The sequence below is a fragment of the Hevea brasiliensis genome, chromosome 3, assembly GCF_030052815.1.
Source record: "Hevea brasiliensis isolate MT/VB/25A 57/8 chromosome 3, ASM3005281v1, whole genome shotgun sequence".
In the NCBI taxonomy this organism is placed as follows: Eukaryota; Viridiplantae; Streptophyta; class Magnoliopsida; order Malpighiales; family Euphorbiaceae; genus Hevea; species Hevea brasiliensis.
In genome coordinates, this window is record NC_079495.1 from 3,199,960 (window position 1) to 3,223,189 (window position 23,230).

The following is a 23,230-nucleotide window of genomic DNA, read 5'->3' on the forward strand; positions in this document are numbered from 1 at the left end:
TAAATAAATGGCACCTCATTGGAAAATGGATACTAACTGCTTGTAAAAGCGAAAAATATTTCTGATAGATAATATTCCAATCAAGGAGAACTAACTCAGGAAAACAAAGTTCAGTATTGCTAATTACAATCACAAAGTATCCTTAATTACAGAACAAAATGCTCCTATAAAACCATGTAACGGGTGTTTTCCCATGGTATGGTTGAAATCTCTGAATGCTAGTGTTATAGATGGAGATTTGAGAGGCAAGAAGAAATGCTCGATCTGTAAATTTCCACTCACAAGATGCAATTTCAAGCTGTAATTTTTCCAATCTGGAAAGCTATAGACATCCTTTTGCGAGTGCTAAAAACATAAGAAGATAATGAATATTGGGAGGGGTGAAAAAGGGTTCTGAACTGCAAGGCACATGCAAAAAACTGAACCTGCTAACAGTAGGACCAGCCACGGTCCGCTTCCAATTCCAGGGCTTTCAGTTCCAGTCCTGGTGGATGGATAATGTTTTGATCAAAGATCAAATCCAAAAATCCAAAAAAAAATCAAATTTTCTTTTTTAAAGGTAAATTTAAGTTTTGGCCTATACCATACTGGTCAGTTACGGTCTAGCTCAAATACGGTTCCAATCAATCCGGGTTAGACAGGTCTGGTTCCGATCCGGACCATGGCTGGGTCTAGCTAAAAGTATTCTGTAATTATGTAACATCTGTGACTTCCAGGGAAGAAATCCCATGCCTCTTCCCTTGATTTCACTTTAATCAGAATGCCGCACTGTAAAAAAAAAAAAGTAAAAAATGAAGAGCAACACAGAATTAGTACAAATGTCACTTGCAAGTTAAAATAATTTATTCAGAATCTTCCTTCTGCTTTTTTGATGTATGATCATCATTCACATTCTTCATCTTAGCTTCACAACGCTCTCTCTTCACTCCTTTTGATTTGTTAGGTAGTGCCATGTCTCCAATCTAAATGCAACAAGATCATTATCAAATCTCATGCATGCAAATACGAAGTGCAAAATATGATACTAAGTACTTAAAGAAGAAAGGATAGAACCCATAATCCCACATATATATATATATATATATAGAGAGAGAGAGAGAGAGAGAGAGAGAGAGAGAGAGAGAGAGAGAGAGGCTATGTTATTACCATGGTAACAGGCTTACCCTTCCCACATATCCCAAATGAAAAATAGTTTGCTTACCTTCTGATCAGGAATATAAATCTTTCCAATCTTCCCTAGTATAGCATCTGCACTAACCTTGTGCTACTGACTCGGGTCAGTGAACTGTTATTTTATTCTGACGAAAAAAAAAAAAAAAAAGGAGAGTTTAGTCAGTCAACCTTCTTCTTGGGCCAATCTTTAGCAGTTTTCATGGCTTCTTTCCTTAGGCTTTCATTAGGAAGACGGTGGCAACGAACTACCAAATCCATGGAAGGGCCAACTTCTACCAGTTCAACACAAGGAACTATTTAGCCAGACTTTTTCAGCCATATAGCACAGTAAGGAACACCCGGTTTGAAGATACAGCTGTACATACATATGCATGATCCAAACCAGCAAGGTTCAAGTTTTCCACAACCTGCATGGGTCAGATCCATGCTTCTATCAATGCTCTTACAAAGTTGAGAACTGAAAGTGCAAAGGCTAGCAGAGATACACCTCTCCCCTCAGGAGGTCAAGCATAACCTCCTTCAAATGTTTCAACTCTTCTACACTTTCAAATCCTTCTCCAAGAAAAGCAATGAAAGGTTTAGAAACTACGAGTGGAGCTAATTTCTTGTCATATGTAAATGATGACGTGGGTTTAAAATTTTCGACCCCTACTTCCTCAAGATCATATATGTGGTGATCATATGTTGGCCCTATTACAAGATTGTCAGGCCGTTAGAGGTGGATCCATACTGCAAAGTACAAGCCATGATATATGTTTCAGCAAATAATGCAGTAACAAAATCTCTATTAGAACACTTAATCTATTCTTAGTGATTGAATAGCTATTCTTCACTTATATTTTGAATTTATATCATACTCACTTAAAGAACACTTAATCTGCATAATGATTATTGCACATTTTAAAATTAAAACAAAAAAAATATGTATAAAATTGCTATTCCATGGAATAATATTCCTCGTTCAAATTTGAAGATAGCTATTAACATGGAACATCAATTACATTCCCCACCTATTCCACCCCATTCAGTGAAAGCTTTGTTCTTCAGCTAGATCAAACAAGACAGGAGAAAAGTATAAAATAGAAAATGCTCGTGTTTCTCAGCTGCTAACATGTTTTGCACAAGAAACGTATTCATTAAAGAACCAACATTATCGAAAATGAGCAGAACCCACAAGACAAAAAAGCCCAATTAGATCATAAAACTTACCACAAAAATGCTACAGTCCGTTTTTTGAGAAAAAAAAAAAACTCAAGTTTCGCCGCCGCTCTCAAATGGCGTTATATTATCATTCTTTGGGGTATATCTAACGGCAATCACCCTCTTTAGATGATAAATCCGCCAAAACAGCATTCAGTACGCTGCTCGTATTTGTACCTTGAAGTATCAAGGTCGTCTTCCCAGTTTCGACCTGCAACAGAACAAACAAACACAAACATGAACATGAAAATTTACCCTTTTTTTTCCAGCAAGATTTTCCAGGGAAACAAACAGATAAAGTAAGAAGATTTAACTCACCAGTTTTGGATTACGTTTTTCGAGCTCGCTCTTGATACTTCCTTTCTTGGGGTTTTTACCTTCAACATGGTTGCTTTTCAATTCCTGCCATAACAAAGGAAGAAGACATGAAAAATTGAAAACTCAGTGATAAAAATGATTCCTTTACATTCGATAATCAATGAAGAGGGAAAGAGAATTTGCAAATTTTACTTGTGATGGCCAAGCAAAGATCAAAGCAGAGCTTAGAGTTGGTTGATACGGTTACGTTTTTTTCCCCTTCCTTTTTAAACGAAACGGGCCTTGGGCAATTAAAACATAGGCCCATGTGTGTCAAATCGGATTCGGGCACATGATACGGCTATTTTGGCATGATTAATTTAAAAAAGAAAAAGAAAATTTACAATTTAATCTTAAAATTTTACTTTATATTACTTTTTAGTATTTAAATTTTATTAATTTATTTTTTATATTTTATGCTAAATTATTTTTTAATTTATAAATTTTAAAAAATTAATTATTTAATTCTTAAAATTTTTACTTAAAATTATAGAGATTAAATTATTTTATATATTAAAATTAAAGAGAATAAATAATTTATTTTTTAAAATTTAAAAATTAAAGTGTAATATAATACAAATCCCATTTCAAGAGATAAAGTATAATATTGGGAAAAATTTAAAAACTGTATTGTAAATTTTCCATAAAAAAATTAATAAAAGGTATGAGAATAATATGAAGTAAAATGTAAACTTATACCATATAAATTAGTTTAATTAATTTTTAATAATATATATTACGTATTTAGGATTGAAAATCTAATTTTACTGAGGTAGATTTTAAGAATTATGTTTTCAAAATATTCAATAATCTAATAATTTATCCTATATATGTAATATAAAAGAATAATAAAACACAAAAAATGTAGTACTTGTGAGGTTTGACTTAATATTATTGAAATTAGTTACCTTTTAAAACTAAAATGCCCAAAATTAAATTTAATTAGACTCATCAAAAAATTTTATGTTTTTTTTAATTAAAAATTAATTAATTTTGAAATTAAACAATTTACTTATATTTAATAAAGTATTTAATTTGGCTTATAAGTAAAAAGTTAATAAGTATATTAATATTTAATTTAATTTATAAGTTATAAAAATTACTTAAATAAATAAGAAGTCATAAGTAAAATATCATTTACTTAAAACTTATTTACTTATCTTAAAATTACTCCTGACACTTGATTATTTAAGTTATTTTTATATATTTTTTAATAAATATTTAAATTATTTAAAATTAATTTTTAAATAAATATATTAAATAAATAATTATTTATTTTTAATTAAATTTATAAATTAAAAATAAATTTGAAATTAAAAATTAAAAATAAATAATTAAATTAAATACTTTTTAAATTAAATTGGTTCACAAATTTAGAGAAAATTTAACCATTATTCCTTCATTATATATATATATAAATAATCACTAATTAAAATCATAAAATTAAATAAATAAATACTTAAATCGAATAATTTTAAATGATTTATTATATAATTTTTATTTTTTCAGATTAATAGTTAATTAAATTGAATATATATATATATATATGTATTGGTTGTAGATATTTTAATAAAGATGTATTCTCACTATATTAATTTTATTATAAATGTATATTTTAATTTTTTAATATATTATGTAATTAATTTAAAATTTATAATATGATGAGAATAAAAAAATATAATTATATTTATTTTATAATAATCGTAACGAGAATAAAAATATTTTTCTAAAAATAAAAATTTTAAATTTTAATGAAATATAAATTTAAATTAATTAATATAGAATATATTTACAGAAATCTGGACTGCGGCCGAGGCGACCGCCATTTGGAAAGGCAACGGCTGTAAATCTAACAACAAACACAGCCTATACCTCATCAACGCTATAAAAGCTAAAAAACTAGTTAAAAGGCAAAACAATTTAGCATAAAAAGAAAGTTCCTCTCTCTCTCTCTCTCTCTCTCTTCTCCTCTTCCATTTCTATCTGGGCATCGATATTAGCAGCTCCCTATTTTTCAATATCGATTTATCTCTGCGTACAATCGGCAATCTTTATTGTATCTTAATTTTCTCTGTACAAATTAGGGCTAGGGTTTTAAATTTTACTTTTTTTTATTTAATTTTTTAATTTTTTTTCTTTTAAGCTTGTTATAAGCTTTTAATGATAAATTCCTTATATTGTTGTATTCTTTTTAATTTTTGGGTTTCAATTTTGATGATCTTAGCCATGTAATGGATTGTATATTGGGGATAAAGAATTAGGGTTTTTTTTTTCTTTTTTTTTTTTGGTAATGGAAATGGAGAGTACTGGTAGATCCTTCGATAGATCGAGGGAACCGGGCTTGAAGAAGCCTCGATTGGCCGAGGATCGAACAAACGTTCATGCTCGCCCTTTCCCTCAGAGGCCAGCTGCCGTACTGCCACCGCTGTCTTCTACTGCAAGATTTAGAGCTACTAGCGATAGAGAATCAGAGAGCAATGTTTTGAGCCGTGGCGGCGCGTACCAGCCGCAACCACAGCAATATCAGGAGCTCGTGAACCAGTACAAGACAGCTCTCGCGGAACTCACTTTCAATTCGAAGCCTATTATCACTAACTTGACAATAATTGCTGGCGAAAATCTCCATGCAGCGAAGGCGATTGCTGCCACTGTTTGCGCTAACATTCTTGAGGTGATCCCCAGTTTTGTTTCTATTTTGGTTATGGCGCCCGATTGTTGTTTGATTTAATTGTAAAGTATAGCTCCAAAAGAAGAATAAAAGTAGTCTTGTAACTACAGATTAATGACAACTTCTTGTGTTCCAGCACGTTTCCTCTTTCCTCTTTTTATGAGAATTATCATAAGCGTTAAATGGGGCGATAACAATTAACATAGACGCGAATTGTATCAACCGACTCATTGGATTGCTAACTGTCCAACTTGAGGGTTTTGTTTGATGGACATCCCCTCACTAACATTTAGCCAATAGATTTAATTTGTGAAGTTTTGGATGCGTTCTGTTAATTCATTATTCATGATAGCACTACTCGTTTGCATAATCTATGCTTTGGAGTGGATATCGAGCAGTTAATACAGGTTTTTTGAAGTTTACATTTAAAAAAGGCCAGCTTCCAGTGAGAATATGGTTGTTGTAGTTGTGTTTGGTTTGCAACCATATAAATTGATTATACCCTTGTGCATTTTCTATTAATGTATACAAGACATTGATCCTATTCCTCTGTGTTGAATGCAGTAGTCTGTAAGATATAAATTTAAAATGCATTTTTAACCTTCTAATTTATATGTGAGGACTTAATATTTTTATTGTAGTTCTGCTGAGGTCGGTGGGACTCTGATAATTTTTTATCAGTCCTGCAGGCAAGCTTAATTTTTGTGTGGAGTTGTTATTCAGTAATCTAGTTAGAAGTGCAGCGAGGAATGCAACAGATCTGGAAGTGGATGATAAAACAGAAGTAAAGGAATGTTTCAATTTAACAAATCAGTCTGGAGTTGGGTTCTGCTTGAAACTTTTTATGGAATAATGAAAGCTTAGGTTGTTATTAATGAATACAGGTGCCCTTGACATCAGAACTTCATTCTTTCTTTTTTGGTTATATTATCATTTTGTGGAGGTATTCCAATTGTTTCATATACTCCTAGTACAAACAATAACAACTAAGCCTTAATCCAAAACTAGTTGGGGTTGGCTATAGTAATTTATATAAAAAAAGGGTTAATATGGATGTTAATTGCAGTTGTGTTGAACTTTTTCTTATTTCCATGAATATATGAATCTAAAGAGCCATTTTTTTTCCTTCTGGTTTTGGTTTAGGCATCATTATTCATTCATCCTCTGTGTAACATTGCCTCTTTCCATATCATATCTGATCGTACAAATAACTTGCAGGTTCCCAGCGAACAAAAGCTGCCATCACTTTATCTTTTAGACTGTATTGTAAAGAATATTGGGAGAGATTACATAAAATACTTTGCTGCCAGACTACCTGAGGTTAGATTTTTTTTTTTTGTGTGTGGCATCTCATTATTTGGATATGTCTTTCTGATAAATGATGTCATTTTTAAAAAGAGTGTTAATCACAAGAATACTTGAGAATGCTATGTCAAAAAAATTTAATACCAGAAGTTATGTAATATTTTTTACAGTCTTTATGTTTGTTCATTCACCAGCCAAGTATGTCTCCTGCTAAATACAGATTATTTCTTTGTCATTATAATTACTCGATCTATGTTCTTCTGATGCTATATGCTCACTTTTTTATATGGCATTATTTTGTAGTTAATTCCCTCTGCATTTTAGGTATTCTGCAAGGCGTATAGGCAGGTTGATCCTTCTGTGCATTCAAGTATGAGGCATCTTTTTGGAACTTGGAAAGGAGTCTTCCCTCCTCAGTCACTTCAGATGATTGAGAAGGAACTTGGTTTTGCTACTGCAGCAAATGGTTCATCTTCTGGTGCTGCAACATCTAGGCCTGATGCACAGTCAAGGCGGCCACAACGTAGCATTCATGTTAACCCCAAGTATTTGGAAATACAGAGTCTTCAGCAATCAGGCAGGGTCAGTGGAATTCATCAACCATATTTGATATTGTTGACTTTTTGGACATGTCTCAGTGGCTATGGTCAACTATTTGATACTTTCCAGTTAGTTTCTAGTATCAAGTTGAAGATATTGTAAAGTTCATGTCTGTAGGTTCTAACTGATACGGATATTTCTCATTCAGATTTGTAAAGAATTTATAAGAAATTTACAAAAGATTTTGAAATTTTTATGCCGGTTTTATATTGGTGCATTGTTGTTGCTTTTAGTGTTTGTGCCTGTGATATATTCTGATGCTGATATTCTAATAAAAATTTTGAGCAATTGATCAATTTCTCTATGTTTGAAGGAAAACTGTTGTTTTTGTACTAAATGTTTATCCTGCTTATGGTCTTCTCTGTTTCTTTCCATGCGATGAAGCCAAAAGGACTGGCTAATGACTCAACTGTTCCTTTAGCAAACACAACTGAGGATGCAGGGAGTGCAGAAAGAGTAGTTGGTATTGGTGCTGGACGTGCATGGGTAGATCCTCCTGTTAAAATTCAGGTATGTGAAGTTTCCCCGCACCCCCCTAATTGCATAGAAATCATGCTGCTATTTCTATTTGTCTTTGGCTTATGACATAGTTAATTTTCAGAACATTCAGCATTCTCATAGAGAAACACTAAGTGAACCTGTTCATGAGAAGAAAAGCAGTGCTGTGTATGGAGATTTTGAGTATAGTTCTGACATTTCAAGGAACTTAGGCGTGGGAATTGAAAGAACCAATGGAAGGGTTACTGAACAGGGATATGAAAAACCTTGGTATGGAGCTGCCAACGGTGTCTCGGAAACAATATCTGGCCAAAAAAATGGTTTAAGTATGAAGCATGCATTTCCAAATTTATCAACGCCAAAGTCCGCCAATGTTGATTTGCATTTACAGCCAACACAGGGCATTGTAAGTAAAAGCAGCAGTCCAATGTCTGGCAGCTGGAAAAACTCTGAGGAAGAGGAGTTTATGTGGGATATGCACTCTAGGTTATCAGATCAGGATGCAGCCAATCTTTCTAATAACTCCAGGAAAGATCATTGGACTCCTGATGATTCGGAGAAATTTGTAAGGCCAAATGATTTACGAACCTAAGATTCTTAAACTGACTTTAATACTTCATACTTATGCCTTGATTGGATTCATTGGAAATATCATTGTAAGAAAATAATCTATTCCTTGAATAAAAATATAAAGAACTTATTCTGAGGTGAAAAATAGAATTGAAATTTTTGTTGAATGTTGCTACAAGAATTTCTTAACTGAGATCTGGCTGCAGTGTCCATAAGTCAAACTACTCTTGTAATTATTGAGCTCTATTTTAAGGGTTAGGAAGGTTTGGCCGACTATTGATACTTGATAGGGTAGTTTAAGGTCCCAACAGTTTGTGAATTGTGGCTGATGCAAGACCTTGTTATGATTTTTTCTTTTTTTTCTTTTTTTTTTTTTTTTGTGGTCTACTTTGTCCATGTGCAGGAGTTTGAGAATCAACTCAGAAAGCCGCAAAGTGCACATGAGGTTGTGTCAAGTTTTGATAGAGAAACTTCCTCTGATTCACTGTCCACTGAACATAAAGAACAAGTTTCTTTGAGGCGCCGTTTGTCCTCCCCATGGCGATTGAAGGATTCACATCCAACTGATGGGCCAATAATTTCTGGGACTTCTATTATTAATGCAGGTCAGAAAGAGGGCTATTCTGCCACTTTTGGGGGGTTGCCTATGAATTCATATTCCTCTTTGCCAAAAGTGGCCATTCGACAGCATACTGGAACCTCAGGCTCTGGGTTATCAGCCAACACATCACTGGGGTCGGGGCAACAAGGGTTTCAGTCTATAGGAGCAGCATCACCATCTAGACAGCTGCCCATGCGTCGACATCCACCCTCACTCTCTTTTCCAGCACGTTCACGCCAACAATTGCAAAGCTCTGTGGAGCAAGACCTTTCTCGTCCTGATTATAAGGCACAGCAATTGTCAGGGAATTTGCTACATTCGAATGTTCAGCTTGGTAACTTGCAAAAACTGCATCCTGAAGACTTGCCTACGTCATCTCCTTCTCTACCTTCTTTTCAAAACAGCCGCCAGTATCCTATGTCACAGCCACGACAAGTTGACTCCAAACAGCTTGAACCCTCTGGTCATATTCAAAAGACACATCTAACTCTAGTTCCCAAAGTTGGTACTCCTTCATCGTTTGGAATGTCTACACCAGATCATTCAACTCTACTTAGTGCAGAAACTTCAGGCCAGTCAAGCACAAGTAGTTTGTTGGCTGCTGTTATGAGTAGTGGAATTCTCTCTAATATAACAACTGTTAGCCTTCCTAATCAAAGTTTTCAGGATGTCAGGCAAAATCCATTGGACTTGAGCATTCAGCCTTCTATTCCAAGTGGGCCTCTTTCTCCCCAAATTGCATCTTCTGGGCCAAGGGTTAAGTCGGTATCAGCTCCTCTGTCACATGATATCACATCGGTCACCTCAAATGTTTCTCAGAGGAAAGAAGAGCAGCCTCCACTGCCTCGTGGTCCTCCACCTTCATCTGTACAAACTTCAAGTGCAATGAATAAGGAAGATAATCAAATATCAAACCTTTTAAGCTCATTAGTTGCCAAGGGTTTGATATCGGCATCAAAGTCGGAGACATTGTCTCTCTTACCGCCTCAGTTGCATACTCAATCACAGACACAGAACCTTTGCATCGCCAACTCCAGCAACACATCAACTTCTTCTCTTCCGATTTCTTCTGCTATTCCCTGTTCATCCACCAAAGATGAAGTTTCATTGCCCAGGCCAGATGCTAAAGAGTCTGTTGTGTTGCCTCAATGCATTTCAGCAGAGATAAAAAGTCTCATAGGATTGGAGTTTAAATCAGACATAATTCGAGAATTACATCCGCCTGTTATATGTTCACTCTTTGATGATCTTCTGCATCAATGCAGCATATGTGGCCTTAAACTTAAGCATAAAGAGAGGCTTGATAGGCACTTGGAGTGGCACACTTGGGGGAAGCCAGAACCAGATGGTATAAATAAAATTACAAGGAGATGGTATGCATCTTCAGGGGACTGGATTACTGGAAAGGCAGAGCTTCCATTTAGAATTGAGTCTTCTGTTTTCACAGATGAGTTAGTGAGGACAATGGATGAGAATGAACCTATGGTTCCTGCAGATGAAGATCAATGTGTATGTGTCTTGTGTGGTGAGCTGTTTGAAGATTATTATAGTCATGAAAAGAAGAAATGGATGTTTAAAGCAGCAGTGCACTTGTCACTTACCTTGAGGGATGGTGGGATAGGAACTGCAAGTGAGAATGCTGAGGGTCCCATCGTGCATGTGAATTGTATATCAGAAAGTTCAGTTCATGACTTGGGGCTTGCAAGTGGTATTGAAATGGTAAGGCACTTCATCTTTAAAAAAGCATTCCATCTTAGCATGTCTGATCCCTCAGACATCTAATACTTGTGTTGAAAGATTGGACATAATATTTGTTTTCTCCCACCTGTTAGATAGCATCTGGCTCATTCTCTGATGCTGTGTGATTTCTCTCTCCTGCTATTTGACATTTTACGTGGTTTTGCATATTGTGCTTGATTTTGATGGCTCAATGACCAGCTGTTCCAATATTGAGAATGATGCCTGTGCAAAGTTCTGATCTGCATGTGATTGGTTAAACCATATTTAGAATGAATACTAAGATTTTGTTAATTCTTCAATTTTGTGCATTTCATTTTACTGTTACTATGTAATGGTGGCAGGACTTGCTTCACTTGTATAATTTCTGTTAGTTTCTGAAGTCTGGCAGGAAGTCACACTACTAATTCATTACGTTCTCTTTCTAGGTTTTTTCTGTGCACCTACTCCCATTACTACTGATTGTGTTTTGTGTAAGGATTGCATACCATTTAAAAAAAAATAAAATTCATGTTGTCTAGAATATACACTTTGATCATCCCTGTTCTGATCCAGTTAGTTTGGAATGTTGTGTCAGGACAATTCCTGCTAGCAGGCGTAAAATTCTTTTATTGTTAGTATCACTTCTACTGTTAAATTACTTGTGATATTATCACTATTAAAGAGATTACATGTCTGCTATTTTTCTTTTCTTCATTTTTCCTATTTGGGAGTCATTTATTTGTTTTGCTGGATGATTGATGGAATCTGTTACTTTTTGTTAGGATAAGGATGGATAATTCCTCAATTTGAAAACGAGACAGCATGACTGATTGGCAGGTAGAAGCTGACTGAGGAATTTCAGGTTTACGAATGCATAATTTTTATGAATGAGCATATGATGATAATTTTTCTGTGCATCAAAATGGTGCTGAGAGCTGTTGTAATATTCCTGCTTGTTTTTGTATTTTTAAATCCTTTCCTCCTCCATTTATGGTCCAATAGAAGTACATATGAAAGCCAGATAGTTTACACCTAAACTTTCTTCACTAATGTGGTTGATGTGTTTTCTTTTTGATGTGTTGTCTTTTAATTTATGGAAGAGGGTCTGCACGGATGCCATCATCTTATGCCAGCAACAAAAAAAGCACACGGACCATTTCTCATTCAGCTCCACAATTGGCTAATGGGCCTTCATATCACTAGAATAGAAATGAAAGCTGCTGCCTTATATTCTATTTTTTTGTTTCTTTTTCAGTTCTATCTTTTCATTCTTACTGTCCTATTTGGATATATGGTATGGTTATGTTAGTGCATCGTTTCTTATATACATTGCTAATGAGACAATATTGTATTATGCATCTTGTTTTTCCAATTTCTGAAAATTGCTTTGTTCTTATCGGCCTCTCGGTGTAGTGCTTTTTCTTGAATGCATAGTTCTCTATTAGAACTACCTTTTCTGGGTCTGGTACCACATTGTTCCATAGATCAGGCTTTTTACAAACAAAAAGAACAGGATGCATTATTCTTCTGGAAATTTTCTGTGGACCTTTTGAAGGCAGGTAATCTTCAATGGGAATACTTAGCTTAGAATCTGAACACAGGGCGTTTCAATTTAGATCTGTATGGGCATGAAACATCTTTCTGGGTTGGGTCAATGCAGATGAATTGAGAGCATGGTCCCACGGCGGAAATCAAATCAATCGATCAAATCCTAGAGCTATTGAGGGTAGAAAGTCGTCATTGATTAGAATTTTTTTTTTTTTTTTTAATTACATATAGAGGGGAGAATTGAGCTTGAATTTTTCAGGTCCAACAGCTTTCAATTCATTGGACTATGCACAGCGATGGCATTGATTAGAAATTAGGTGGCAATAATACGGAGAATTTTGGATTTCTTCTTGGAACTTGTGTAAAGTACACATCAGGGAGAAAAATGGGAGCAGTGTGGGAGTTTTTCCACCCTTGATAACATGTGGGAACATGAAATTCACATGTTCTCATGTGGTGGTTTCGGGAAAGATTTTATTTTTTTTTTTCTATGTTATTATTATTTTGTTTACGAAGGAAGACTTGTTTTACAGGCATATATTGGTGAATTTCCATGAAAATCACCTGGGAAGTGTTGATGGCACTTCATATGTTATGTGCCCTCTGCTATTTCCCCCTTTTGATGTATTGTACGTTGCTTAGTTTAAAAGCTCTCACGTTTCAGATCACAGAGCTTAAAAATTAATATGAAAATAATTGCAAATTGGAAGACAATGATAACAGGATAAACAGCTAAAATATTTTGTTTTCCACTGGAAAGTGGAAATTCATTTTAACTTAAACCAACATTTCTGTTGTTACAAGGAGGGTATGTGAGGTAATATTGGTATCTCAAACTATTATTTGTTGTAAGACTTTTTACAAGTGATGACTTGACATGGTTGTTTCAGGGGAGAGTATCTACCATTATAGCTAATATAAATATATATGCCTAAGGCTTCTTATGGTGTTGAGTGTAAATGTAATCCAAGTGAGCATCTGCTACCATCCTTCTCTTTAAGCATTCTTCATCTCCCTCTTCACATTCATATTCCTCTAACCCCATGAGCTGTGAAAAACAAAGAAAACAGGAAAATAATATAGAATTATATTGGCCAATCAAAAAGAAAAAGTAATTAAAGTAAAGAAGAAACATATTCTTACATTGGAAACATTATCTTTTTCCCCTGTGAGTGAATCCTTAGCCTCTTTTTCATCTGAAAAATGTATAATCATTAGATCAAGTTCATATATATATATATATATATATATATATATATATATATATATATATATATATATGTGAGAGACAGAAGAAAATCAAGAAAAAAAAAGATCTATTTAATTAATTAATTACCTTGTTTAGGGGGTAGGAGACGAGCAGATGCTGAGGATAGAAGAAGAAAACAGAGAAAGATAAGCAACACGAAAGAGTTTGGCTTCATAGCTTGGGAGTGTGTTGTGAGTATAATAATAATAATAATAATACTATTACTAGTAAAGAGTAATGTCTCTGAGGAAAGGTAGTGCAAGGTGGCTTATATAGAATACAACAACAGCACTGCACAGAGTCGCTGATGAGAGAAAGGAAAGGTGCCCTTCGCTAGGTCACATGTGGACTCCTAATTCCTAATCCAAGGCGGTTACAAGCTAGCGCACTTTGTAGGCCCTACCAACTTCCTCTTTTGCTCTTGATCCTTATCATGTCATATGGTACATTTGAATTTTTAAAATATTTAATAATATATCTCAATTTTATAAAATAAAATTAAAATACTTTTAAAATTTTCAAATTAAAGCATATAAATTTTAATCGCTTTTTAATTTTTTATAAAAATAAATTAAATAATATTATATTAAAATTTATATAAATTAATGAAAATACATAAATTTTATTAGGAATATTATACAATGTAAAATTTATAAAAAGAAAGGGAAATTTTGATTTTATATATATATATATATATATATATATATATATATATATATATAATATGTTTTCTTATTGTTTTGTGCAGTGGAGATTAGAGAAACAAGGGTCAACAAGTCGACCTTGTAGACTGGTGAAGCGGACAGCTGTCTTCCATTTACTCTCTTTTACATTACATGCTTTACACGAGTTCCACGCGCTCTCTCTCTCTCTCTCTCTCTCTCTCTCTCTCACGACATAATTCACTGCCCACATTAAACTTTTTTTTTTTTCGATTACTTTCATTCTTCTAAAAGAAAAACATTCTTATATGCACAATTTCTTCGAAATAAATTATTTATAAAAAATTAATTAAATTTTTATATAATTATACTTAATTTTTAATTTTTTAAATAAAAGTTTTAAATTTAAAATAATTAAAAATTTTCAATTTAAAATAAAATTAAAAATAATTTTTATTAATTATAATAAAATAATAAAAAAAGGCAAAGTTTAGGGACTAGTATTAATCCATCACTGTCAACTAGCTCCTCTGCCTTGAAACTGCAAATATTAATAAGATAATATAAAAATTTCACCTTTTGGTGTTTGGATAGCGGCTATTATATATATTATTATATAAACCATTATTCTACGTTGAATTATTGATCACTGTCCCCTATATGTCTTTTAAAAATTAATATTTTTATATTATAAAATAGACATCCATTACTAATTAAATTATTAATATATATTTAATAAATAATTAAACCGACATTAATCACAAAAGTCACAATGTCTATATCTTAATCACTTTCATGCAAAAATTTTCTCATGTCAAAAGGCTACCTATTGATGGTTGAAACCTAGAGCATAAGATGGGAGAAAAAATAAAAACAAAAATAATAAGTGGGTTTCGAGTGGATATTGATAACCCACTTTAAATCCAAATAAAAAAAAAAACCATATTTTTAGTCACAATCCTAATTTATTTATATATATATATATATATATTATTAATAATTTCAAATATATTATTAATAAAAATTATTAAAGATTTTCAGCAAGCACTTATTAATATACATAAATTAAAATTTTAAAATTTTTAATAATATTTTCATACTAATTGATAATACTTTATACAATATCTCATTTTAATATGTCACCTATTATTTATTACTTTATATATATATATAATGATGTTAAATAGTATTATGAAAAGTATTGTTAATTATAGTCAATATGTGAAAAATATTTGATTTGATAGGTTTTTCCAAAGTAACGAAAGGAAATGCATATAAATAAAATCTATCTTATCACGCTAACACAACTGATAAGAAATGCCTTTCAAGTGGGCTAAAGGTGTTCAATTATCTTGTTAATTAATAATGGTAATCGTTTATTAGCAGCCTTCAACGAGTTTTTCCTTTTTGACTAACTTAGATTTCCACCATGAAGTTCTCTTCCTCTCCTTTCTCCAAACTATCAAAACCTAATCTTAATTTGAAGATTTTAATTGATAATAACCTTTATAGATGAGGCTAACCTACTTGTGTTAGGGTTAAAGATGAGTTAATTAAATCACTATTTTATAGAATTCTTAATCACGGATTTTTCTTCCGTAAACATGATGTACTAAAATTTAAAACACAAGATATATGGTGAGATTCATCTACTAAATACGTAGATCTCACGTACTTATATCTTAAATCTATGATATATAGTAGGATTCACCTATTAAACAAAAATTTCCATCTAATAATTTGGATTTGCGAGTAGTTATTACATACAGTTACTAAACGTTATGAGTGTTTCTATTAAAATTATTAAACTTTAATTTTTTTTAATAAAACTTACTGAATTTTAATTTAATTTCATAAAAATTATTGTAATCAGAAATAAAAGATTTTCAACTTACTGACTTGTCAACTATTTTACAAGTAAAATTACCTAATTAATGATTTTTGGTAGAAAATAAACATAGAAAGGAGAAGAGTTTCACAGCATGAGTTGTAGTTGAATGTGTTTTATACATCATTTTTTTAAAGAAATTAATAAAATAAGATAATTTTATTTATAAAATAGTTGACAAGTCAATAAATTAATTTAGAAACCTTTAATTTTTTAATTACAATGATTTTATGAAATTAAATTAAAATTTAATAAATTTTGTGAATGAAATTAACGTCCAATAATTTTTATAAAATATCAAAAAAATTAGTAATCACTTGTGATATTTATTCTTTCATTTGCAGAAATTAACATTAATTATTAACTTGAAAAATCAGAGATGATTGAAGCAATACGTATATGATTATATCATTTTCCATTTTCTCAAGACTTGACTCGCATTAGACTCTTCATTTTTATTTAATAATTCATTGGCTATAATTAATTTTTAAAATGAATACTTTAATAAAAATATATTATTAAACAAATCGACCATGAACGTCAAGAACTCTTCTTTATTCAACGTCATTACATACAGTCATAAATTTAACTTACATGTAAAATAATTGGACTTCCTAATGCCTACTAATAGCTAGAAACAGATTAAATTAATGATGATTCAATTAATTTTGGGAGTGCCGATAGCAATTTAACATTTGTTTATAGGTAAATTTATAAATAGGTCAACTGAAGACTTGAGATAATGAAATATAGATTATGACATGTAAATTCCGCAAAATTAAGAGTTGATTGGTAGTGTCTTTGCCAGATTAATTAGAGTCTATTTCATATTTTTATTGAAAAAAATGAATTTTAAATATATTATTTAAAATATTAAAAAATTATTCAAAGTTAAATTTAATATATTTTAATCATAAAATTTTTAAAATAATTAAACAATATTTTTAAATTATTTTTTAATAATATTTAAAATAATATTTTTTAAAATATTAGACCTGTTAGGTAATATTAATTATTTTAGTAGTTATTGATTGTTTTAATTATTGTCAACTATTTTACTAATCATTAGCCATTAGATATTAGCCGTGAGTAATTACTGTTTATAAGTAATTTAAAATAAAAGTGCTCGATAAAAATAATTATTAAATTAACTATTAAATATAAAAATATGGTATCATCTTATTGATCTGATTAAAACATTATGCCAATTAACAACATAAACAAAATATATAGTATTTTAATTCTAATCAAAATATTAAACATTATCTTAAAAATTATCTTCAACAAGTCCTTAACCTCAACATACTTACTCAAGTGAAATTGAAAGAAAACATTATTATTATTATTATTATTATTATTATTATTATTATTATTATTTGGAATTTAAAGATAATCTATAGAACCATTTATACATAATTCATCACAAATTTCATGGCTTTACCATTTTTTTTTCCTTTCTCTCTTCTTTCAAATTCTTTTTTCAATTTTCAATTACTTATTCAAATCTTTTTTTTCTTCCTCAAATATCTCTTTCCCATTTTTAGAATTTTTTTTTAAATTGCTTTGTAATTGAAATTTGAAATTATCTTCTCCAATTATATATATCCATATATTTTTGCTTGACATATAGTGAAAACGAAAGGTTTTGTCATTGAAATGTCACAAGACATGATACATGACAGCAAGCTAAAAACCAAAATAGAATTCAATAACCATATCTTACATAGAAAAAATATGAGATCTTAAAAGTGCTTCTAGTTTTTGAAAGGAAAATTGAAAATGAATATGATAGTTATCATCTCAACAAGTGTTAGAATAAAATGTAATATATGCATTTTAAGCAAAACCCATATAATTTATTTAATAATATTTTTTAATTCATTTAACTTCGATTTGTTAATTAAAAAAATAATTTAAATATCACTAAGCTAAAAGCTTATTTATTATTCAATAATAATTCAATCTAAAAAAAATTAGTAAAATCTAATAAAATTTCTCACTCATAGCAATTAAGTTCGAAGACTGTTACAAAACAGCAACAATTGAGGGCCTTTTCTGATTCATGAGTGACCCAATTTCCTTTCTTCTTGACAAACGACTTCTTAAAGGGCAAAAGCTTACCAGGGGGATGGGAGATCAGAGCCTTTACTGGCAGATTTTTGAGTGGCTGCATCCAAGTTTATCTTGATAATTCCTGGAGGAGGAGCCTGCCACAGAGGTTGTGGGGAAGAGAAGGATCCCATAGTGTTGTATGGCTCGCAGATTATTTGGGCTCTAATGGATTGCAAATATTGAATTCCTCATATTGAACAATCTCAGTCTTTAAGTGGTTTCTTGCCCTTCCAAATGCATCACGAGATAAAAAGGCTGCTAGACTGATTAGTGTTTAAAAATCCCTGAAGTCATCTTTATATATTGATGAGTTGTGCATAATATGTGCTGCTTAATCCATATATAAAAAAGGTGAGTCAGTGCATGAAAAATCTCACATCTACGAGAGGCTGTTTTGTTTAATACCTTCAGCCATGTAACCCATGTTTTGAATTTACAAACTGCTGATGAGCTGATGGGCATTAGTATCTTTGAAGATATGAAAAATATAATATATATAGAATATAACCATTTGTGCGAACTATGTGAACGCAAGAGCCCTGGATGTCAACAGCTACTGTGTTTGTGTGATAGTGAACTATATGCTTGGGGTTTTATAATCGGATGTCTGATTAGTTAAATTAAAAATTCAATTAATGATATGGGGGATAGGAAATTCTTGCTCCAGGCAAGAAAAATTCCAGGTAATGCTTTTTTCAATGCTTGTAAGTTGATTAAAAATATTATCGACCATAAATATAAAAAGAAATAATGATTAATTCACTAAAATTTAATTTAATGTTTTAGTATTTAAAATTTGAAAAATTTTTAATTTTTAATTTTAAAATTTATATGATCAATTTTAGAATAAATTTTCTTAAGGCAATTAAACCGATAAATTAATTAATCAACATACTGATTCATTGACTTGTGTAATTAATTATAATATTAGAATTATGACTCAAAATATTAATAAGATTTGAAAAGACCTTTTCCTAATTTGAGTAGGAGAAATATAGAACTCTTATTTTAGTGTTATTCCTAAATTGAGTGGGACTCCTAATCAGATTATGATTGAGGAATTAACACTGTAAACAAGAAAATTGTGAAAAATATTATTTAGCTTTCAGCTCATGGAGTGAGGTTGTTGCCCATTGTAGAGAAGGGCCTTGCCAATTACTGTGGATTTGGCTCTGCCTATTGATGAGGGGTTTTTTCCAATTGCAGTGGAGAGGGCCTTCGGCTTATGGTGGAGTAAGGATATAGAAAGAGAAAGAGATTCTTGTCCATTGGTGAGAGGACTCTTGCTCATACATTTGAGGACACCCTTTGTGGTGTAGTATTATAATAGTAAATGTATTGGACTGAGATGAATTAACTAATATATTTAATATGAGCAGTTTAATGTAGTATAGTTCTCTTGGGTATAATTGAGTTAATGGGTAGTATAGTTTTGAGCTTATAATGATGATTTATTAATATTGATTGTGGAAGATGGTATGTCCGTGGATGTAACCCTATGTTGAGAGAGTGAATCATGTAAATATTAGTATTTTGTGTGTTTATTTTATTTCTTTGTAGTTTAGACGCTTACGCAGTGTACAACAATATTATCTTTTTAAGTTCTCTGTTAAAAAGTTAGGGTTGATTTATTGTGCAATAGTTTATGATGGACGGGTGTGGTGTTAAGTGAGCAAGGGTTCCCATATCATAGACGGGTGTGGGTAAAGAAGTTAGTCCATAGGACAGATAGTAGAACAGATAGTGGAACAGAACACAAGATAGACATAGAAAACAATAGAAGATATCATAGAAGGAGACCAATTAGAAAGGAGCAGGATAGGAGGAGGATCAAGGTTGGTACTTGGAATATTGGATCACTTACAGGAAAATTAATAGAGCTTGTGGATACCTTGGAAAGGAGAAGGGTAAATATTGTTTGCATTCAGGAGATTAAATGGGTAGAAGAAAAAAGTGAGGAAGTGGGTAATTCATGGTACAAACTGTAGTTTACAGGAAAGAAGAGAAACAAGAATGGAGTGGGCATAATCATAGACAAGACTTTGAAAGACACAGTAATAACTGTGAAAAGAGTAGGAGATAGAATTATATTAGTAAAGCTAGTACTAGAGGGAGAAATAATAAATATAATTAGTGCTTATGCCCCACAAATAGGACTAGACAATGAGAGTAAATAAAAGTTTTGAGAAGATATGGATGATTTAATGCAAAGCATACCGAATGAAGAGAATGTTTTCATTGGTGGAGATTTGAATGGACATGTAGGAAGTGATAAACAAGGTTATGAGAATGTTCATGGAGGTTTTGGTTTTGGCAGTCGAAATGAGGAGGGAAAAAGCATCCTGGATTTTGCTATGGCATACGACCTAGTACTAGCAAATATCTACTTTATAAAAAGAGAGTCACATTTAGTGACTTTCAAAAGTGGGCAACATAGAAGCCAAATCGACTTCCTCTTAACCAGGAAGAAAAATAGAGCTCTATGCAAGGATTGTAAGGTCATTCCAGGAGAGGTTTTAACAAGTCAATATCAGTTGGTAATCTTGGATGTCAAGTTTAAGAACAATTCAAGTAAGGTAAGAAGAAATAGTGTAGCTCGAACAAAGTGGTGGGAGTTCAAAGGAGTAAAGCAAGTGAAGTTCAAAAATGAGCTTCTCGAGTCCGAAGTATGGAAGCTGGGTATGGAGGCCAATGATATGTGGATACAGATGGCATCAAAGATTAGAGAAGTAACTAGAAAAATACTTGGAGAGTCTAAAGGACATGGACCATCCTCAAAAGAGAGATGGTGGTGGAACGAGGAAGTACAAAAGACAGTGAAGAGAAAAAGGGAATGGTATAAGAAATTACCTAAATGTGATAATAATGAGGCATATGAACAGTACAAGATAGCAAAGAAAGAAGTAAAAAAGGCAGTTAGTCAAGTAAGAGCATAGGCCTTTGAAAAGTTATATGAGAAACTTGGAACTAAAGAAGGGGAGAAAGATATTTATAAATTAGCAAGGAGGAGAGAAAGAAAATGTCAAGATCTTAATCAAGTTAGGTACATTAAGGACAAAGAAGGAAAAGTGTTGGTGAAAGATGAGGACATTAAAGAAAGATAGAGAAATTATTTTAATGATCTCTTTAATAATAGTCAAAATGGTAATAGCGTGAATATAGACTATAAAACAATAGAAAAGAATTTGAATTATACTAGAAGGATTAGATCTTTAAAAGTAAAGGAAGTACTTAAGAGAATGAAAGTGGGTAAAGCCTGTGGACCCAATGAAATACCAATTAAAGTGTGGAAGTGTTTGGGAGATATGGGAGTGGCATGGTTAACTAAATTATTTAATAAGATTCTAAACTCAAAGAAAATGCCTGATGAATGGAGGATGAGTATTTTAGAACCTATTTTTAAAAATAAGGGAGATATACAGAGTTACTCAAACTATAAGGGAAACTCATAAGTCATACTATGAAGTTGTGGGAGAGAGTTGTAGAGCATCGACTACGTCATGATACTTCTATCTCTCCCAATCAATTTAGTTTCATGCCCGGTCATTCAACTATGGAAGCGATCTTTCTCATTAGAAGCTTGATAGAGAAATAAAGATATGTGAAGAAAGATCTACACATAGTTTTTATTGATTTGGAGAAGGCTTATGATAGTATTCCAAAAGATGTCTTATGGAATGTGTTAGAACAAAAGAGGGTATCTATTAGGTACATACAAGTGTTGAAAGATATGTATGAAGGAGCAACTACAATTGTGCACATAGTGGGAGGTGACACAAGAGATTTTTCGATCTCAATTGAATTACACCAAAGATCAGCCATAAGCCCTTACCTTTTTACATTAGTTTTAGATGAATTGATGAAACATATATAAGAGAGTATTCCTTGATGCATGATGTTTGCGGATGATATTGTTCTGATAGATGAGACACGAGAAGGAGTTAATAGAAAGTTAGAGCTTTGGAGAAGTACTCTAGAGTCAAAGGGTTTTAAGTTAAGTAGAACGAAGACAGAATACATGTATTGCAAGTTCAGTGAAGGCCAAACGGGTGATAGGGAAGGAGTTAGTTTGAATGGAGTGGTACTGTTCCAAAGTAATCACTTTAAATATCTAGGCTCAGTCCTTCAAGTAAATGGGGGATGTGAGGAGGATGCTAGTCATAGGATTAAAGCCGGATGGTTGAATTGGAGACGTGCCACGGGAGTTTTATGTGATCGTAAGATTCCCAATAAGTTGAAAGGAAAATTTTACTGTACAGCCATACGACCGGTTATGTTATATGGTAGTGAGTATTGGGTACTGAAAGAGTCGTATGAGAATGTTAAGGTGGATGAGTGGCCATACTAGACTGGATAAAGTCCGTAATGAGAGTATTAGAGAAAAGGTAGGAGTGGTGTCAATTGAAGATAAGTTGAAGGAAAGGAGATTGAGGTGGTTTGGTCATGTGAAGCGTAGACATACGGAGGCTCCAGTTAGACAAGTAGAGCACATTAGATTAGATGATAGAAAGAAAAAAAATGGTAGACCTAAATTGACTTGGAGGAGAGTAGTACAACATGACCTAGAAGCATTACACATTTCTGAGAATTTAACCTAAAATCGTTTAGAGTGAAGAAAGCGAATCCATATAGCCGACCCCAAATTTTTGGGATAAAGGTTTAGTTGAGTTGAGTTGAGTTTATGAATTGAAAAGGTTAGGATTGATTTATTGTTTAATGATGTTTGTTTTGTCTTCCTCAGGGAAGGGAAATGCATCTGTACAGTGTGAATCTCCGGGAAAATCCATGTGATCGGCAGTCCAAGGCAGATGCGGTATTATTACTTTTATAAAAATAATTAGAAAAAAATCAAAAGAAGGAAGATAATGAAGAGGTTAATTGTAAGTGAAAATTCAGTTTTGGTTTTGATTTGAGTCTGCTTAGGTAGAAATAAGAATTAAATTAATTTTTTTATAATTTTAGTTTAATATTTGATATTTTAGTTATAGTTAAATTTGATTTTCATTATTTTAATTTGATCTAATTTTCTTTATTTGAATTTCAATTTTTAAAATAATTTTATAATGAAAATTCATACTTG

At 32.0% G+C, this 23,230-nt stretch overlaps 2 protein-coding genes and 1 pseudogene across 3 annotated transcripts; 1 reads left to right on the forward strand and 2 right to left on the reverse strand.

The window, feature by feature from the left end:
- Nucleotides 1-40: 40 nt before the first annotated feature.
- Nucleotides 41-2,934, reverse strand: LOC110663732 (ribosome production factor 2 homolog; annotated as a pseudogene).
- Nucleotides 2,935-4,569: 1,635 nt separating this feature from the next.
- On the forward strand, nucleotides 4,570-11,764 carry LOC110663710 (polyadenylation and cleavage factor homolog 4). 2 transcript variants are annotated; one of them, XM_058143613.1, is made up of 7 exons: nucleotides 4,570-5,401; nucleotides 6,617-6,718; nucleotides 7,028-7,285; nucleotides 7,688-7,813; nucleotides 7,905-8,366; nucleotides 8,775-10,691; nucleotides 11,474-11,764. In XM_058143613.1, exons 1-7 carry the CDS (start codon nucleotides 5,021-5,023, stop codon nucleotides 11,486-11,488), a joined length of 3,261 nt encoding a protein of 1,086 aa, XP_057999596.1. In that variant the 5' UTR covers nucleotides 4,570-5,020; the 3' UTR covers nucleotides 11,489-11,764. The 2 variants fall into 2 exon arrangements, with proteins under 2 accessions (XP_057999596.1, XP_057999597.1); XM_058143614.1 differs by lacking the exon at nucleotides 4,570-5,401 and adding an exon at nucleotides 6,117-6,282.
- A 1,200-nt stretch (nucleotides 11,765-12,964) lies between these two features.
- LOC110663711 (putative phytosulfokines 6) lies at nucleotides 12,965-13,789 on the reverse strand. Its single transcript, XM_021823116.2, has 3 exons — nucleotides 13,576-13,789; nucleotides 13,383-13,435; nucleotides 12,965-13,287 (listed from the first exon to the last, which is right to left on the reverse strand). Exons 1-3 carry the CDS (start codon nucleotides 13,661-13,663, stop codon nucleotides 13,171-13,173), a joined length of 258 nt encoding a protein of 85 aa, XP_021678808.2. The 5' UTR covers nucleotides 13,664-13,789; the 3' UTR covers nucleotides 12,965-13,170.
- Nucleotides 13,790-23,230: the final 9,441 nt, after the last annotated feature.

Bases quoted from the DNA above. Each gene is read 5' to 3' on its own strand.
- LOC110663710 (XM_058143613.1), top strand. From the start codon at position 5,021: ATGGAAATGGAGAGTACTGGTAGATCCTTCGATAGATCGAGGGAACCG. The intron at 5,402-6,616 runs GTGATCCCCAGT...AATAACTTGCAG, and splicing joins TTTGCGCTAACATTCTTGAG to GTTCCCAGCGAACAAAAGCT. The intron at 7,286-7,687 runs GTCAGTGGAATT...CATGCGATGAAG, and splicing joins GTCTTCAGCAATCAGGCAGG to CCAAAAGGACTGGCTAATGA.
- LOC110663711 (XM_021823116.2), bottom strand. From the start codon at position 13,663: ATGAAGCCAAACTCTTTCGTGTTGCTTATCTTTCTCTGTTTTCTTCTT. The intron at 13,436-13,575 runs GTAATTAATTAA...TACATTTTTCAG, and splicing joins TCTCCTACCCCCTAAACAAG to ATGAAAAAGAGGCTAAGGAT. The intron at 13,288-13,382 runs GTAAGAATATGT...TGTTTTTCACAG, and splicing joins AAAAAGATAATGTTTCCAAT to CTCATGGGGTTAGAGGAATA.